The sequence below is a fragment of the Suncus etruscus genome, chromosome 1 (genome assembly GCF_024139225.1).
Source record: "Suncus etruscus isolate mSunEtr1 chromosome 1, mSunEtr1.pri.cur, whole genome shotgun sequence".
Classification (NCBI taxonomy): domain Eukaryota; kingdom Metazoa; phylum Chordata; class Mammalia; order Eulipotyphla; family Soricidae; genus Suncus; species Suncus etruscus.
In genome coordinates, this window is record NC_064848.1 from 96,476,434 (window position 1) to 96,495,673 (window position 19,240).

General features: G+C 44.1%; 1 protein-coding gene across 2 annotated transcripts in view; it reads right to left on the minus strand.

Annotated features, from left to right (window-relative positions):
• The window catches only part of KBTBD2 (kelch repeat and BTB domain containing 2), a 73,355-nt gene that overhangs the window by 15,261 nt on the left and 38,854 nt on the right, over positions 1-19,240 (minus strand). The window contains exons 1-2 of one of the 2 annotated variants that reach the window (XM_049768972.1): positions 13,456-13,586; positions 2,914-3,421 (exon numbers count right to left, since the gene is read on the minus strand). In XM_049768972.1, the coding sequence (XP_049624929.1) occupies positions 2,914-3,083 (170 nt within the window). In that variant the 5' untranslated portion in view covers positions 3,084-3,421; positions 13,456-13,586. Of the gene's footprint in view, positions 1-2,913; positions 3,422-13,455; positions 13,587-19,240 lie in introns of those variants that run through there. The other variant, XM_049768964.1, reaches the window with a different exon arrangement.

Here is a 19,240-nt window from a genome sequence, read left to right on the forward strand (position 1 = left end):
GAATTGTTTTTTTTGTTTGTTTGTTTGGTTTTTTGGGTCACACCTGGATGTGCTCAGGGGTTACTCCTGGCTCTATGCTCAAAAATCGCTCCTGGCAGGCTCAGGGGACCATATGGAATACCGGGATTCGAACCACCGTCCTTCTGCATGCAAGGCAAACACCTTACCTCCATGCTATTTCTCTGGCCCCGGGTCCAGGAATTGTTAATAAATAACCTAACTTTAAATTTTTAATGACACCTAAGTGAACAGAAATGAGAAAAGTAACTGGTTAACTGACTGTCACAGTAACTTGAGAAATGTTTTTTTTTTTTTTGGTTTTCGGGCCACATCTGGCGGTGCTCAGGGGTTTACTCCTGGCTGTCTGCTCAGAAATTAACTCCTGGCAGGCACAGGGGAACATATGGGACACCGGGATTCGAACCAACCACCTTTGGTTCTGGATCGGCTGCTTGCAAGGCAAACGCCGCTGTGCTATCTCTCTGGGCCCGAGAAATGTTTTTTTTTTTTTTTAAATGCAGTGCTATAATGTGAAGGGCTGCATATATATGAGGCATATGCTCTATTGCAGAGCCACACCTTCCCTTCACCCCCCCCCCCCAATACACTCAACAGTGCTCAGGGGTTACTACTGGCTCTGTGCTCAGGAATCACCCCTGATGAGCTTGGGGGACCATATAGGATGTTAGGTAATGAACCCAAGTTGGCTGCGTGCAAGGCAAATGCCCTAACTACTGAACTATCACTCTGGCACTCTCAGTCTCTTTTAAATGTAAGAATTCTGAAATCCTACCTCAGACCCGCTGAATCGAAACTTCAGGATTGAAATTTTCAAGCATGTGTTTGTAAAAGTACCCAAAGGATTCTGATAACCACACAGTTTTATTTTTATTTTGAGAAACACCCAGGGCTTACTCCTGGCTCTGTTGTCAGAGATAACAGGCTCGGGGACCATAGAGAATACTAGAGATTAAACCTAGGTTGGGCTGCATGCAAAACAAACGTTTTACCTACTAAACTATAGCTTTGGCTCCAAACAGTTTAGAAACGGTAGCAAATGTTTTCTAATTTAAGGTAAGAAAAAGTTGGTGATCCCCAGCACTCACCCCGCCAAAAGAGAAAAAGGACTAAGAAACCCAGTTCTTAGTTCAAATCAAACAATATTGAAAAAAGTTCAAAGCTTACCAGAAACAACTGTGGCATGGCCATGAGAACTTGTAATGAGGCCTGAGCATCTATAATTATCACGAGATATTTATGGAGCAACGAGAAATAGTTCATCTTGTGTGTATTTGTTTACCTTGAAAACCTACAATAACCCTATCTACAGCTACCAGTCAAGAGCAACAGCAATTTTCACTGCTGATTTCTGATATTCATTAAAATTTGTAATCTAGCAGCTCACAATTATCTTTTTTGTTTTGGGGCCATACCCAGCCAGCAGAGCTCAGGTTACTCCTGGCTCTACACCCAGAAATTGGCCCTGGCTCCAGGGCATATGGAATGCTGGGGATTGAACCGCCTCTGTCCTGGGTCAGCAGTGTGGAAGGCAAACACCTCACCACTGTGCTACCACTCCAGCCCCCAACATTTTTCTTTATTCTGTCCTTTTAAATATTAAGTAAAAATTCAACTGAAGGGCAAGTTAGTTCCGTCCTGTACCGTATCATAAAACATTCATTAAAAACCTATTTTAAAAAGAAAATGTTGGGGCCAGTGAGGTGGCACTAGAGGTAAGGTGTCTGCATTGTAAGCGCTAGCCCCGGGCGTCCCATATGGTCCCCCCAAGCCAGGGGCAATTTCTGAGCACTTAGCCAGGAGTAAGCCCTGAGCATCAAATGGGTGTGGCCCAAAAAACAAAAAAAGGTAATATGTTGCAATAGGTCAAAGAAATGTATTGTTTTGTTTTGTTGGGTTTTTTTTGTTTTGTTTTGGGCCATATCCAGTGACGCTCAGGGGTTACTCCTGGCTATGATATGCTCAGAAATCACTCCTGGCTTGAGGGACCATATGGGACACCGGGGATCGAACTCAGGTCCGTCCTGGGTCAGCCATGTGCAAGACAAACGCCCTACCACTGCACTATATCTCCAGCCCCTCAAGCTTTATTTTTAATGAACAATAAATATGTAGTCAAACTCTAAATTCCAAGGTATACATACAGAACATTATGATTTATTGTAAAATAAAAGCATGTTAGTTCTCACATTATTATTTGCCTTATTTACAATTGGCAAGGAATAGTAATTTGGTATGACTAAAAAAATATCATAAATGGGGCCGGAGAGATAGCATGGAGGTAAGGCGTTTGCCTTTCATGCAGAAGGTCATCAGTTTGAATCCCGGCGTCCCATATGGTCCCCCGTGCCTGCCAGGAGCAATTTCTGAGCATGGAGCCAGGAATAACCCCTGAGCACCGCTGGGTGTGACCCAAAAACCAAAAAAAATATATCATAAATGAAACAGTAAAAGTAAATGAAACAGGAAACATTTTGCAAAGGAAACAAAAGTTCCTAATGTATTTAACTTGTAAGTTACTACTAAATCTACTGAAACTCAAATTTACAAATGACCACAATTTTCTAACTTACATTTTTTAAATCTCAAAAGCATATTACTCCATTATTTTGAGAAAATTACTCCATTAATTTTCATCAAAAATCATATTCTGAATATTTTTGTCTCACTACAACTTTTATATTAATTTCAACTAATCTCTTACATTTGAACCTTTTTAAAGTCTTCTTTCATAAATCTTATTCAATATATGCAAGGTGGTAAAATTTGGCAAGCACAAAGTAAGAAAAACATCAAGTGTTCTATGTGTCTTTTAATTGAAAAGAATTCCTAGTAATATACTAAAATAAGCTAACATTATGCATTTAAAATTAGAATCAAGGTTAAAGTACTTACCTAAAATAAGCGCTACATGTTGCAAGAACCATCTTATGGCAAGGGAATTCAGTACCCTCAACAATTAACACTATGTCAGTAAACAATTGTTGTTCATAAAACAGTTTTAACTGCTCCAACAAGGATACAGCATATTCAGTATTGATCTGCCTTTCTTCTTGAGTGGACATGACTGTATTCCATTAATGTCTCCCAGAACAGGTTAGAAAAGGCAATCTTGCTGAATGGACGGTCAAGTGAATGCTTCCAAAATCAAGAAAGGACTTCTATTTGCTGTTTTCTGTGGCATTCAGAACCAGACTGACAGATGCATTAATTAATAGAATCTTGTCATAGGCTTAACACTGGTTCTAGGCCATCCTGTGTTAATTAGGTTCTTCAGAATTCTTCCACACAGCCTGAAGTTATCTTGCTCAAACTTGAATTGTCCGTTTCATAAATGAACAAAAGTAATAGTGGAGGTAGATTTTGTAGGAACATCCTATATTCTGTGAATCCTCTGGAGTAACTAAAAGAAAAAAATTGTGTTAGAGAATCTACCCTGTGATTTCAGAAAAGTTTCAAATGGGAGCCTTAAATATAACGTTAACTTATCTGAGGTTGAATTGCAGTAAACATTAACTTAAATGATACACACTAGGGAATTTTTTCAATCTATACTAATTTTTATTTATCTGAAGTTGAACTGTAGACATTACCAAAAATGATATACAAAGGGATTTTTTTTTTCTTTCAGTTTTCAGACTACAACCAGCAGTGCTCGGGGTTACTCCTGGCTCTGCATTCAGAAATCACTCCTGGCAGGGCTGGAGCAGTGAAACAAGCTAGCCTAAGAAGTCTGCCTTGTGTGCACTAGTTTAAGACCGCGGCTCAATCCCACGGCACCCCATATGGTCCCCCCCCCCCCAAGACAGGAGCGTCATTAGGTGTGGCTGAAAAACCAACCAAACAAACAAACAAGAAATCACTCCAGGAAGACTTGGGAGACCATATGATGTGCTGGGGAAAAGAGCCAGGGCTGGCCGCATGCAAGGCAAACGCCCTACCCACTTTGCTATTGCTCCCGCCCTACACAAAGGGATTTTTAAAATCTATTACATTTGTAACAAAAATGGAGTGAAATAAAAACATTTGTAGTTTTAAGTTAACAATTTGCTTTACATACAAATTATGAACATCCTAGTCAGTGGTCCTCAAACTATGGCCCGCGGGCCACATATTGTATTCGTATCTGTTTTGTTTCTTCATTGCAAAATAAGATATATGCAGTGTGCATATGAATTCGTTCATAAGTTTTATTTTTACTATAGTCAGACCCTCCAATGGTCTGAGGGACAGTGAACTGGACCCCTGTTTAAAAAGTTTGAGGGCCCCTGTTAGGGAGCACATTAAAAGCATGAATTTTCAAGACTACTTAAGTAGGGGCTGGAGCAATAATACAGAAGATAGGACATTCACCATGCACACACCAACCTGATTTTGATCCTTGGCAAGCCCTATAGCACTAAACACCTCTGGAGTAATTCCTGAGTGTAGAGGCCGGAGTAACCCCTGAGTTCCAATATGTGCCCCCCCCAAAGAAAAACAAAACCAAAAATAGTTACTTAAGTATTTAATATACTGGCAAAGCCTAGTAATCCTAGTAATTTATTTAGTGATAATTTGGGATCATAATTAAGAGGAAAAAATGTATCTCCTCTTATGATTATTTGATTTGTTGGTTTTCACAGCATAGACATAAAAATGCAATTCCTGAGCTGGAGGGATGGTACAGGAGTTAAGTCACTTGCTTTGCATGGACTTAATGGCCATGATCATGGCTCAAATCCCTGGCACCAGCAAAGGCCATTCCTGAACATGGACTGGAGACTGGAATAGTCCCAGAGTACAACCTCCACTCCACTCCCCACCCCAATCCGATAAGGAAAATAAATGTATATCTGTACAGTAATTCATCCTATAAATCTTTATGAGGACCATAATTTTACTAGGAAACTTCAAACACTGCAGACACATGTTCCTACATTTCGTAGTACACAAATACAGATCTCCAGATTAATGAGCAAATTTAACAAAATCTAACCTAAGGCCTGTTTGCAAGAAAATTCATATGAAAAACTGAACAAAAGTTGTCAGATATTTAAGGGGAAGGGAATATAATTTTTTCTTTTGACTTAACAAATACTGAAATTATTACAATCCTGTAAATAAACCCAAATATACACAAAAATTAGTTATAAGCAAGGCATTTCAAGCAAGGAAATGATTTATTTCAAAAACTATGCTGTAAATCGAAATACTCAGGAAAGTTTTTTAAAAAATTACTTTGATTTTACTTGTGCATACTGCATAACTAAAAAATTTACACATAAATTAAATTCCAACTTTAAAATATTGTTTGGAAATTAGTATATTTATTTATTTATGTCCCCCCATTTACAATACAGACCAGGCAAAGGAAATTAGTATTTTTAAATGGTGGTAAATGAATGACCAAAGAGGAAAGCTTTATACAGAATGCTAATTAACAGCTGAAAATAAACACCTCTTTTCTGAGTTCCCTTAACTAGAAAATGAAGAGCTGTGAACAGAAACCTCATGAAGTATGACCATCAGTGGAACCACAAAAGTATCTAAAAGTAAAAGAAAATATCACATTACACTTCCTGCCAATATACTATTGTTGCACAAATGCTAACCAGTTGTAGACAAAGTGTCAAGCTTGCAGCCAAATTAAGGAGAGCAGAGTTCACCAATCACTTGGTCTGTGGCCTGGCAAGAGTGTAGTACAGCTGGGAGGGCTTTCGCCCTGTTCTCTGGCAAACCAAGTTTGATCCCCAGCACTCCATATGGTCCCAACCCCACAGGAGAGATTTGAGTACAGCCAGAAGTAAAGCCCTGTGCACAACCATTCCTCCTTCCCTCCACCCCACAAAAAACCAAAGACAAAGAAAGTGAGCTAAGTGAACTAACCATAACAGACCCAAAAGCAGAATGAGACGAAGGGTTACTGAAGGCAATTGTTGCAAGTCAGCCCCTGAAGAGGTTGACTGATGGAGGGATGGAGGATGAGGCCTTTCTCTTCCAGCTATCAACCAATGGTGGAAGCAGAATCAGGTACTACCCTAGGGTGGGGGCAGAATGCCAGGTCACACCCTAGGGTAGGGCACAATCACTGATCAGGTTAGGGTGAGTAACATAGTACTCCCCTAAAATATTTACATACACAACAGGCAATGACTATTCTGACAGATTTGAAAGTTGCCCTATGAACCCAAGATCTATGTCCACTTCAAAAGCTGATACCTAAAAAAAAATGCTATTTTTATATGTCAATAATATACACCAAGGCCCTTGTATTTGAGTATAAGGAAATGAGAATGTTCACACAGGAGTGAGCATCAATAACATACTACAATACAAGCCTTTATTTAAAAGGCTGAGTAGAACTGCCATGGAATTTATGTTTTTTCGTGCTCCATAATTCAGGATGCCTCTATATAGTTTATTACAAGAGTCTCTCAAAGACTTCATGGCAGAAATCCATAATTGAATGCATTACTATATTAACTATGGGAAATATGAATACTATGAAAAGTAAAACTCCATACATTTCTGAAGTCAGGATTGCAAGCAAAAGTTTCTTTAAAAGTATGGACTCCAGGGGCCAGAGAGATAGCATGGAGGTAGGGCGTTGCATGCACAACAGTGGTTCGAATCCCAGCATCCCATATGGTCCCCCGAGTCTGCCAGGAGCGATTTCTGAGCATAGAGTCAGGGGTAACCCGAGCGCTGCTGGGTGTGACTCAAAAAAAAAAATGGACTCCAGAAGTATTTTGAAATACAGAATTGTAAATAAAGTACTAGAGAAGGCAAAATACTTGCATAGTATTCTATAATGCTTTTGTCAATTTTAGCTCTACAAATTTGATAACTGCAGGACCCAAAACTTGGTCCCCATCCGTATTCAAACCAGGTGGAAGAAACCAGAGCCAGAATATAGATTTGGAACACACAGCTAGAGCTTTCAGAATTCCTTGCAGAAGAGCTTGTTCGTTTCTTAACCTTTTGTTATGACCTGTTATATGTATTTTTTTCCTAGCTCCTTGTACTTTACAAGACTTAAAAAAAAAACACGCATGAGGGGCCGGGCGGTGGCGCTGGAGGTAAGGTGCCTGCCTTACCTGCGCTAGCCTAGGAGACGGACCGCGGTTCGATCCCCCGGCGTCCCATATGGTCCCCCAAGCCAGGAGCGACTTCTGAGCGCATAGCCAGGAGTAACCCCTGAGCGTTACCGGGTGTGGCCCAAAAACCAAAAAAAAAAAAAAAAAAAAAAAAAAAACACGCATGAATCATTAAAACAACTAAAGTACTTCTAAAAATTAGTTGAGCCAACTTTATGGAATCCTCTTTATCATTGCTTTATATTCTCATTCCCATCCTTTGCAATCTGGATACATTTTCTCTCTAATAAGGTAATTTTAAGATATCATTATTAAAACAGGCAGAGAAGTCAGAGCCATAGTACAACAAACAAGGCACTTCCTTGCACATGACTGACCTGTGTTCAATCACCCAGCATCCCAGAACCACCAGGAGTGTAGAACCTGAGTATAGCTGGGTGTAACCCCCCCACACTTCAAAATCCAGGCAGTAAAGCAATTTATTCAGATATCAAAATTAAAATTAAGTGTCATTTCTGTGGGAACATAAGTTCAAAATGCACTAACTTAAAATGTAAGGTGCTACAAAATTAAATATCAATCTAATTGCTCTCTCTCCTTTCTCTCTCTCTTCCCCACAATTCAGAAACTCTCTTCCCTCCAATTCAGAAAGTGGGTTCCCCACCCTGCAAAAAAATAAATAAATAAAAACATCAATCTAATTGACCACACATAACATGAACTTATACCTTTTCTGTTAAATATAAAACTTGAGGGTCAAAAAAAGATATGAGATTAAGTTGCTTGCCTTGCATGTAGCCAACCCCGGGCTGAATTCCCAGCACCAAATAGTCAACTGAACACTATCAGAAGTGATCTGATCCCTAAGGGGTGAGATCTGCTGAGCAGATAGGGTATTTGCCACATGCAACCATTTGGGTTCTAACCCCGTCATCCCATGTGGTCCATGAGCCTGTAAGGAGTCATTTCTAATCAGAGCCCAGCATAACCCCTGAAGGTCACCACCAGATGTGGGCCAAAACCTTAAAAAAAATTTTTTTAAAGTGATCCCTAAGAATTGAGTCAGGAGTAAGATGTGGGGGTGTGGCCCAAAGAAATAAAAATAATGAAACTTGAAATCAATAACCTAAATGCTCTGAAACTTTTAAAGTCTATAGTATACTTACCACAAATTTTAGAAAATTTCCCTTAATATTTAGGCTTTTATCACTCCATATTTAGTTATTTTATCACTCCATATTATACAAAGTTAGTATCAAAATAGGTCATATACTGCTATTTATAAAAGTTAGCATCCATTGGGCCGGTGAGGTGGCGCTAGAGGTAAGGTGTCTGCCTTGCAAGCACTAGCCAAGGAAGGACCACGGTTCAATCCTCCCAAACCCCCCCCAAAGCCAGGGGCGATTTCTGAGTGTTTACTCAGAAGTAATCCCTGAGCATCAAATGGTGTGGCCCCAAAAAACCAAAAAAAAAAAAAAAGTTAGCATCCTCTGGGATTGGAGAGTAGTAAGGCATTTGCCTTACATGTAGCCACCATGATTAAATCCCTGGTTTCCCACATGGTCTCTCAAACCCACCATGAGTGATTCCTAAGTAAAGAGTCTAGAAGATACCCTAAATACACAGGTGGGTGTGGCTCAAAGACAAAACCAAACAAAAACACTCTAAAGAAGTTAGCATCCTCAGGCATCAAGAAAAAAAATTTTCCATTATGGATGGCTGTCTAGTTAATTCAACAAATGTTTATTAAGTGGTTGTCTTTGTACTCTAAAGATCTTGGAAATTAAAGTTCACTACCTCTCCAAAGCACCAAATTTTACTTACTGTGTAGACTATCACTTGAAGTGTTTTACAAACCATTATCTTTGACGACCTTGAAAACCACACAGACATGTGAAACAAGTGGGTTACTTTAGGGCCCGGAGAGATAGCACAGCTGCGTTTGCCTTGCAAACAGCCGATCCACTTGCAAGCAGCCAATCCAGGACCAAAGGTGGTTGGTTCGAATCCCGGTGTCCCATATGGTCCCCCGTGCCTGCCAAGAGCTATTTCTGAGCAGACAGCCAGGAGTGACCCCTGAGCACCGCTGGGTGTGACCCAAAAAAACCAAAAAAAAAAAAAAAAAAAAAAAAAGGTACTTTAAAGCCTGTTTTGGGATCAAAGAGATATCTTGCATGTGAGAGTACGAAGTTCAGTTCCTGGAGCTGCATGGTCTGAGCAGGACCAGAAATACCTTTCAAGCAATGAACCAGGGCTAGTCCCTGAGCATGGGTAGCTATTGGTCCCAAATCCTGCTCCAGCATTCTCCCTCCTCCATCATTTTACTTGTCTTCGTGTTTCATTTACAACTTTTGGTAAAAGTATAAGACTTTTTTAATATCTGGAGAGGGGTGCAAATTTGGCAATGGTAGCTACTTTGGTTTCTCATGAGGAAGAGTTGTCAATAACCAAACTCTGGCCCTTGCATGAAAGGTCATAAAAAACACTCTTCTCCAGACTTCAGAGCCATCTCACTACTTCTAGAAATTGTAGTCTTTATTATAAGAAAAATCTGTAGAAAAACTTACGTTACAAACAAGTATAAAAGATACTGTCCCAAAGGATAAGCAATGATTCACACAAGAAAGAAAAAACTTGAGGACCCTATTTAATCTTTTTCACTAACACATACAAGGACTGCCTTACACTTTTTAAAAGGTATATACCATTTCTCTTCTGAAAATGAAATAAAATTAGGCTGTAGCTTATAAGCAATAAAAACTAACATGTAAATAAATGCAAAATGCTGTGTTTTTTTTTTTTTGTTTTTTTTTTTTTGGTTTTTTGGGCCACACCCGGCGGTGCTCAGGGGTTACTCCTGGCTGTCTGCTCAGAAATAGCTCCTGGCAGGCACGGGGGACCATATGGGACACCGGGATTCGAACCAACCACCATTGGTCCTGGATCGGCTGCTTGCAAGGCAAACGCTGGTGTGCTATCTCTCCGGGCCCAAAATGCTGTGTTTCAATAGAACTTTTGTCTACCGAAATAGAGAAAATAATGGCAGAAAAGTTGCACTTGCTTGCAACTAATGCTGGTTCAATTCCTGGCAGATGTAGTTCTCAGAGGGTCAGTACCAGGAATGATCCTGAACCACGGATCCAGGAGTGAAGTCCTAAGCAACAGCAGGTGTGGCCTTGACCAAACCTTATTATGATTAACAGACTGCAGGCTCCATATGTATATGCTTCTGTTTACTTTCCCTCAAAGAATGCTTTCTCTTCAGTTCACAAAAACAGGAAAAAACATAAATCTAAAAGCTGAATTAAAAATGATTCAGAACTGGAGAGCTAGTATAGCATTAATCTTGCACATGGCTGGCCCCATCTGGCCTCCTGGTGCGGCAAAAAGTGACTCCTGAGCAGTATATGTTGGCTCCCAACATATTGGTTGTGCCTCCCAAACCTAATTATTATAAAATTCATATATTTATTTCCCTTTTCAATTAAATATTTAGACATCTGATCTGTAAAGATGTATGTTTCGCTAGAGAACTAAGGAAAGGTGCAAATAAATATTTGAGGGCTCTTAAATTGCCAAAATTAAGAGGTAAAGAGCCCTGCAGTCTTATCTGTCCCCTTCAGATTTTACCTTAGCTTACACTTTCCTCACACATTTCCTTACAAAATGTATCCTTCCACCTTAGGCTTACTTAGCATTAGTTAGGAATTTGTTATCTGCCTTGTTTCCTAAGATTATTCCTGAATAAATGTTCTACTCGAAATAGTCAGGGCTCTCAGAAGCTGGGAGCGTGTCTCTTATGTCTTATTTTCTTTTTCTTTTCTCCTTCCTTCCTTCCTTCTTTCTTTCTTTCTTTTTTTTTTCTTTTTGGTTTTTGGGCCACAGCTGGCAGAGGTGCTCAGGGGTACACCTGGTTCTGTGCTCAGAAGTCACTACTGGCAAGCTGGGGAACCATAGGGAATGTCAGGGATCGAACCTGGGTCATCTCAGGTCCTCTATGTGCAAGGCAAACACCCTACAGCGGTGCTATCACTCTAGTTTTCTTAATCCTGGAGGCACCCCAGCTTCAGGCCCATTCATGGGAGGAAGAGGCTGGACTCCTGCATAATCTAATCACACAACTACTCAACACCTATTGGACTTCCAAAACACCTTTTCTTTTTTTAGGGTGAATACCCTTAGGTAAAGATTTGCTTTCAGTAAAAAGAGCATTATTTCTCAAAGGTTGGAAAAACCTAATATAGGCATTAATAAGAAACAATGTATGCAGTACTATATTTGTTTTAAATGTCGCAACGGTTTTGCAGCTCCCAGGTTTTTTTTTTTTTATTTTGGAAGAGTCCAAGTGGCTCTTTATGTCTTAAAGATTGAAGACCCCTGTCCTAAGCTTTACTTGGTATCTAAACACAGCCAGTGAATGGCCCCTTAGCACTGCACCAGAAAGGAGTATCTTCTAAGTCTCCCAATGAAAGTAGTAATAAATTTTATAGACCCTAAACCTATTCATGGATCTTAAAGGAATAGTACCAAAATTAATTAAAACTCATGGGGATGTTAAAATCATAAAAACAAAAATTCCCCCAAGTGTGTCACCTGGAGTACCCTTCTTCCACTTAGTAGGTAGAGGAACACAAAATGAAGACAAAGCAAGTCCTGGAGGATAAAGAAAAAAACCATGTGAAATTTACAAAAACAAATGTGAATGTGAAAATTACTGAACTGCGGTAAGAATGGTGTAAGGATACAAAGGGGAGAACGCGAGCAAGTGACAGAGTGCCCTAAAACTGGGATTAACAGAAGTACCACTGAAAGTGACCCCAAAAACAACACAAAAAAGAAAAAAACGAAAAGCAGATACCGTGGAGCCAAATTACTTGAGTTGAAATCACATTCTGCAACTTAGTAGTTAAGTGAAAAACCAAGCCAGAATGTGAAAGGCACACACATCTTTTGTTCTGGACCACACCTGTGCTCATGGTTTACTCCTGGTGAAGATCCGGAGACCACATGGGTTCCCAGAGATCGGTCCCAGGGCAACCATGTATGTACAAGGCACAAAGCAAATGGTGCACAAGTCTTAAAACAAACCTTTCGTTCAGTGAAGAGCTAAGTTTCTTTTTTTGATTTCGGGCCACCCCCAGTGGAGCTACGGGGTTAAACCAGACGTCGAACTCAGAAATGACTACTGGCAGGCTCAGGAGACTGTCTGTGGTTGCAGCATGCAAGACAAACACCCTATCTGCAGTGCTATCTCCTGCTGTGCTGTGGCCTCTTAAGTATCTTTTTAAGGAGGGCACAGTCGATATGCAAATGACAAAACCCAGACAGTTGGCGGCTTGGGCAAGATTTGAATCTTGAGCTTGTTAAGCACACAGAAATGAAAAACAAACACCTTGACTTCGGAAGAGATGACCACATTTGATTCACATACAAACAACACGTGACCCGGCCCGGCGTTGTTTTCAGGCGCAAGGGGAGGCGGTGACGCTTCCACAAGAACAAACCCAGGAGTTTATTGAACGGTCTGAGCTCTTTCTCCTATTGTCACTGTTTTCTCAAGGGGCCCCCAGAAGCAGGCGCTGGGCAATCGCAGGGATCTGGAGCCAATGGAAGGGTGTCTGTCCACCTTCCTGCACTCTGGCGAAGGTGCCTTTGGGCGACCCGGCAAAATCCAGAGACGACAACAAGCTCCCATCCGTCCCCGGAATACTGGCCCTGGGGTGGGTGGGTGGGTGGTTGTATGTGTGTTTATGTTTGTGTGTGTCTCAATTCCCAGGGGTGTGTGTGTGTGTGTGTGTGTGTGTGTGCGCGCGCGCGCGCGTCTCGATCCCCAGGGCGCTCGAAGTGGCCGAGTTCTACCAAGTCCCCGAGGCTCTCGGGCGACAGAAACACGTCCACGACTTGGCCTCCAAGGGCGGCTCTGGCTCGCAATCGCACCAAGCAGCTCCCCGGCGAGCGGAGCGGCCGTTCCTGGGCGACTCGGGGAGCGCCGGGGGCGGGGCGGGGCGGGGCGGGGGCAGGAGGGCTTCGCCGCTTCCGGTCCGGCCGCCAGGTCGGGCGCGAGCGGTCAGGTCAGGGCCGGCGGCCGGGCGGCGGCGGCTGCTCTCGCCGGGCACACAGGGCAGGAGGCCGAGGCCGAGACGAGGCCGGGAAGCACGCCGCCGCTCCGCGCCCCTCCCCGCCCGCGGCGGAAGCCTTCCTCTCTCTCGGGTTTGAAAGATGCCGCCGCCGCCGCCGCCGCCACAAAGGGCCCGGCCCGCGCCAGCCGCAGCCCTCCTCCCGCCCGAGCCGCCACAGGTCGCCGCGGCTCCCTCCCTCCCTCCCTCCCTCCGCCCTGCCTGGGTCCCCGCCCGCTCACCTCCGCCCCTCCGTCGCCAGCATCGGGCTCGATCCGCTCGGGCCGGCGGCCCCACGCGCTCTGACCGGGTCCGTCGGGCGCGGGCAGCGGCGGGCCGGGGGCGTGGCCCTTCCGCCGCGGCCCGGTCTCGCCTCCGCTTCCCGCCGAGGAAGGCTGGCGCCGCCGCCGCCTCTTCCTTCCGGTTCCCCCCGCGCCCGCCCGCCCGCCCACGCGCGAAGCGGACGACGGCCTCCGCCAGCGCCAGGCCCCGCCCCTCCGCCTCGCCTCCCTCGCCTCGCCTCGCCTCCCCTCCTCAGCGTCGGCGCCTCGAGACGCTCGGCCCGCCGCCCACGCCCCGCCCCACGCCGGAAGCGCGCGAGCCGCGCACCGCGCCACAGCCACAGCCGCCGCCGCAGCCACAACAGGCGGCTCGGCCTTCCCGCCGCTCGCGTGCGCGCGCGCGCCGACTGCGGCGATTTTAGTTTCCCGGGTTCTCGGCCCCGCCCTTTCCCGAGGCCCCGCCCACCGGAAAAGCCCGAACAATCGGGTCGGGTCGGCGCAGGCGCGGCGAGGGAGGCGGAAGCGCAGGAAGGGCGGGGCCGCGCGCGGGAAGCGGGTCCCGGGGGGGAGGTCATGGATGCCGCCTGAGGCGGAGGCGGAGGCGGAGGCGGAGGCTGAGGCTGAGGGCGGGGATGGAGCTTTCGGCCGAAGCTTGGTTTCTTGTGAAGCCAACTCAGTGCTTGGCCGCCCAGAAACAAAGCACCGCCGAGTGTTAGGCCGCAAGCAGTTGTTGTGGCCCTCCCTCCCCATTGGAAAGAGGAAATACTGGCAGCTGGGTCGTGGAGTGGGAATGAGGAGCACGAGACGGCGCGCAGGGCAAGGGGGGGCGTCGTGGGGCTGCCGGTCGAGTGGCCCTTTCCCCGCGCTCCCACGCCTGCTCCGCTTTCTGGGTTTTACGGTCTCATTCAGGCCTGGCTTGCTTGGGCTCTCTAGGCCCGAGTGGGGAAAATATCCTCCAGGCAGCTCTTGAATGGACTGGACCCTGTGAGGAGGAACTTTTGGCTGCTAGAGGATGGGGGACTCCAAAGTTTGCTGCAATGCAGCTTTGACTGCTAGTTTCCACCCGCCGCATGAACACCCCCCCCCACACACACTGAAAAATCCGGACGACCCGACCCCCCAGTTGCCCAGCACAGAATAGTGAAAAAGGCACGTGCTCAGCAAATTGCAGGCAAGTTCCAAGTTTAATCTGATCGATCAGAGGTTCGAAACATGCTCGGAGCAGAGCAGAGGTTGCGAACCCCAAGGTCTGAAATCAAGGGGTTTTTATACAGTTTTCAGGTGGGCTGTGTTATTTTTACAGAGGAAACAGGAATGGGCTTTGATATGGGGGAATCCGGAGGTTTTGGGGGTAGGTGTGAGTAGGGTCCAGACTTCAAGTCTCCAAGTGAGCGGGATCCAGACATTAAGTCTCCAAGATGTCTTCAGGATAATTAATGCAAGGTCTGTAAAACCATGGGGAGCCAGCAAATGGATCAGCACCTGTAACTCAGTAGATAAAAGACAAGCAGGTAGTTAACACAGAGGGGAGGGTGAGGGGGGAACATTGCATTGCATGAGAAAGAGACAGACAACTCCCATCAGGAATGTGTAGGGGAAAATATGTTTTTCACTTCTTTCAACACACACACACACACACACACACGTTCTCCCCACAAGTTTCAAAGGAAAACAACTGTAGCAGCTAATGGCCGAGGCCTACACGGGTTTGCTTCACTTGGCTGAGCTTGCTAGTAAGCGGAATGTTGTCGATTTGCTCTCTCTGATAGAAGTTATTCCTGGATCAGAAGTTGTCAGAAATGCCCACAGACTCCACCTCCCTTGGCAGCTTCCACTCTTGGTGCACCATTCCATCTGGAGAATACATGACTACTTTTAAACGTTTCTGAAGGGTTATTTCCTGTAGATTAGGCTAGGTCGACCGAATTCATGCCCAATTGTGTGTATTTGGGACTAATGATAAAGTATTGTACAGGCCCGTGTAGAAACTAGACTCATTTGACAAATCTTAGATCGAGTGACTGGTATACTACTATTATGCATATCATTGAGTCTAATTAAATGTTTTGTGTGTTTTAACATTAAGCCAAGAAGTCTTAACAAAATTTATATAACTAACAAACGGTTGAGCAGCTGTCCTAGATTGATTCTGGACATAACAAGTCCAAACAAGAAGGCAGAAAGCAACCAAGGGTATTATGATAAGAATTTGTGTTTCGGGGCTAGAGCGACGCACAGCGGTGGGGCATTTGCCTTGCTCGTGGCCAACCCGGGGTCGATTCCCGGCATCCCATATGGTTCCCCAAGCCTGACAGGAGCGATTTTTGAATGCAGAGCCAGGAGTAACCCCTGAGTGCTGCTGGGTGTGGACCCCCCCCCCCAACAAACAAAAAAGAATTTGTTTCATCTGCAAACAAGAGCCCTATGTAATGCATGTTGGGGTGAGGGGGCGGGGTAACGCTGAGAGGGACTAGTAGAGGTGTCTCTCAAGCAGGCCTCAGGAGACCCAGGGCTCCACTTTGGTATATTGTAGGGTCAAGGAAGTGGCACTGGTTGGGCCCAGTGTTGGGCCCAGTGTTGCTGGAAGTTAGACCCTTCAGGTTCAGATCCAGTGGGGTGGATATCAATATATCTTAGATCACTGTGTGTAAGGTTTATGCCTTAACCCCGGTACCATTTTTTTTTTTTTTTGGTTTTTGGGCCACACCCGTTTGACGCTCAGGGGTTACTCCTGGCTAAGTGCTCAGAAATTGCCCCTGGCTTGGGGGGACGCTGGGGGATCGAAACGCGGTCCATTCCTTGGCTAGCGCTTACAAGGCAGACACCTTATCTCTAGCGCCACCTTCCCGGCCCCTCGGTACCATTTCTTGACCTCATGCACATATATATATTTTTTGTTTTTGTTTTTGGGCCACACCCGGCGGTGCGCAGGGGTTACTCCTGGCTGTCTGCTCAGAAATAGCTCCTGGCAGACACGGGGGACCATATGGGACACCGGGATTCGAACCAACCAGCTTAGGTCCTGGATTGGCTACTTGCAAGGCAAACACCCCTGTGCTATCTCTCCAGGCCCTCATGCACATATTTTAAGCATGAATATATCCTCATAAGATTTTAGAAAAAAACTTTATTGAACTATCACAATTACAATAGTACTGAAATCACTGTTTTATACTTGTAGTGCTATGCCAATCTCTCCACCCATTTGTGTCCACATTCCCTTACACCTTAGCCTCTCTGTCCTCAGTTCTATTGACCTGTTCCAGGATTTGTTTCCATTAGGGATTGCATAATTCCTTTCTTGTTTTTGTTTGTATTTTTTGGAGTGGTTTTGGGGGTCACATTTTGCAGTACTCAGGAATCACTTGGTGGTACTCAGGAATCACTCCTACTAAGACTTGGGGACCAAATAGGGTGCAGGGGATCAAACCTGGGTCAGCTATATGCAAGGCAAGAGACCCTAGCTGTACCCTCACTCACATCCCCATTTTATGTTTCTTGTTTTGGTTGATTTACTTATACCTTGAGCATAACCATCCAGTATTTTTTAAAGTAATTCTTGATAGATATCGATGATGTAGTATCCATGATGGATATTGAAGAGGAAGCAGGGATACTAGGAAGTTGTTAAAAATAGTACAAACAAGTGGGGCTGGAGTGGTGTCACAAGCGGTATGGCATTTGCTTTGCATGTGCTAACCTAGGACGGACTGCAGTTCAATCTCCTGGCATCCCATATGGTCCTCCAAGCCAGGAGTAACCCCTGAGCATCACCGGGTGTGCCCCCCCCCAAAAAAAAAGTACAGACAGGAAAGAGTCCAAAATAGTTTAGCAGTGAAGATAGTGAAATAGAGATGGATTTGAATTTAGCTAGCTACAGTAAACAAGATTCAGTTACTAAGAGGATGTGGGGGAAGTAAGTGAAGGATGACTAATTGGGTTGAAAGAAAAGACTAAAAAATATTTCAGTGGTAGCACATTTAGGAATTTGAACTTAAAAAAAGATTTCATTGCGATGATTTAAGCAACTCACAATCTATTCATTCATGTTAGTCTGCAGGTGGACAAGTTACCCTTGAATCTGCAACTCGAAAACAGCAGAACCCCAGTTTTTGGATTTTTCTTTACATTTCTCTCATGGTTGCAAAATGACTGCTGAAATATTAGCCCTTATACCTTTGATCAAAGCAGAAAGATGGGGAGAGAAAAAGTGTCTTCATCAGTCAAGTTGCCCCCCACCCCTTACCCCAGGAAAGTCAAAGCTTGTTCAAAACCATACTTCATACCCTAGCACAACTAACATATGGCAGTAACTACGATTTTTTCTTAAGCTCTATCACAAAATATAAGGGAGAAAAGCAGTGGGAATAGATGTTTGATCAAACCAATAGCAATCAACTATCAGACATACCTTTTTAAATTAGAGCATCCCTTTTGAACATTAAAACACTTAAGGCTCACAGGCTGAGAGTTTCTTGATGTTTCTTGAATTTCAAACAAGTCACTATTTTAGGTATGTTATCTGAAGTGGGAAAAGAACAGGCTGAATGTTTATCATCAAATATTTGTACCTGTCAGTTACTCCTTCCCTCAAGGTTGCCATCTCCTAAGAACTCTTGTTAGGGAATTGGAATAATCAGTGAAATGTTAATGGCTGACTTTTCGGATTTTTTTTTGCAGCTGCAATCCTACAATAATTGTACATTGCTTGGCATCATCGATAACAACATTGCTTTGATTTCCTTACAGATCTCGCCTCTCTTCTTGGCAGCCGAATACTGAGTCCTTTGGATATCCCACTACACTCATGGGACCTATCTCTAAAACTAGTTACATGGCATTGCTTCAAGCAGTCCTTTTTAGTTAAGCCATTGTCTTTTTTCATTAAGGATTAATGGTCATGAAATAGTGTCCTCCTAGGATAGTACTTTAAATATTGTATTATTCTAGCGGGGCAAACATTCATTACTGGAAAATTAAGTCATAACTATAAAAATTTGAAAGTTTGTCTTTGTTTAATCACTTACGAATATCATAAATTGGGGCTGGAGTGATAATATAGTAGGTAGCACATTTGCCTTGCATACTGCTGATCCGCGTTTGATCCTGGCATCCCATATGGTCCCCAGAGCACTGCCAGGAGTGATCCTTGAATGCAGAGCCAGGAGTGACTTCTGAACACCTCTGAGTGTGGCCTTCCAAAGAAATTATGAATCAAAATAATTTAAGATATTAATATTAAATATTCTTTTTTTTCCACATCTGGCCATGCTTTGAGGGCTATTGCCAGCTCATCTCTGATGTCATCCCAAGTAGTGCTTAGGGACCAGACAGTGCTGAGGATTGAACCCAAATCCCAATATTAAATATTCTTTTTGTTTTGTTTTGTTTTTTTGGGCCACACCCGTTTGATGCTCAGGGGTTACTCCTGGCTAAGCGCTCAGAAATTGCCCCTGGCTTGGGGGGACCATATGAGACGCCGGGGGATCAAACCGTGATCCTTCCTTGGCTAGTGCTTGCAAGGCAGACACCTTACCTCTAGCGCCACCTCACCGGCCCCCCAATATTAAATATTCTTTATTTTTATTTATTCATTTATTTTGGTTTGGGTCACACTCAGTGGCTCTCAGGGGTTACTCCTGGCTCTGCACTCAAAAATCGCTCCTGGCTGGTTTGTGGGACCATCTGGAATGCAGGGATTTGAACTACTGTCAGTCCTGGGTCAGCTGCTTGCAAGACAAATGCC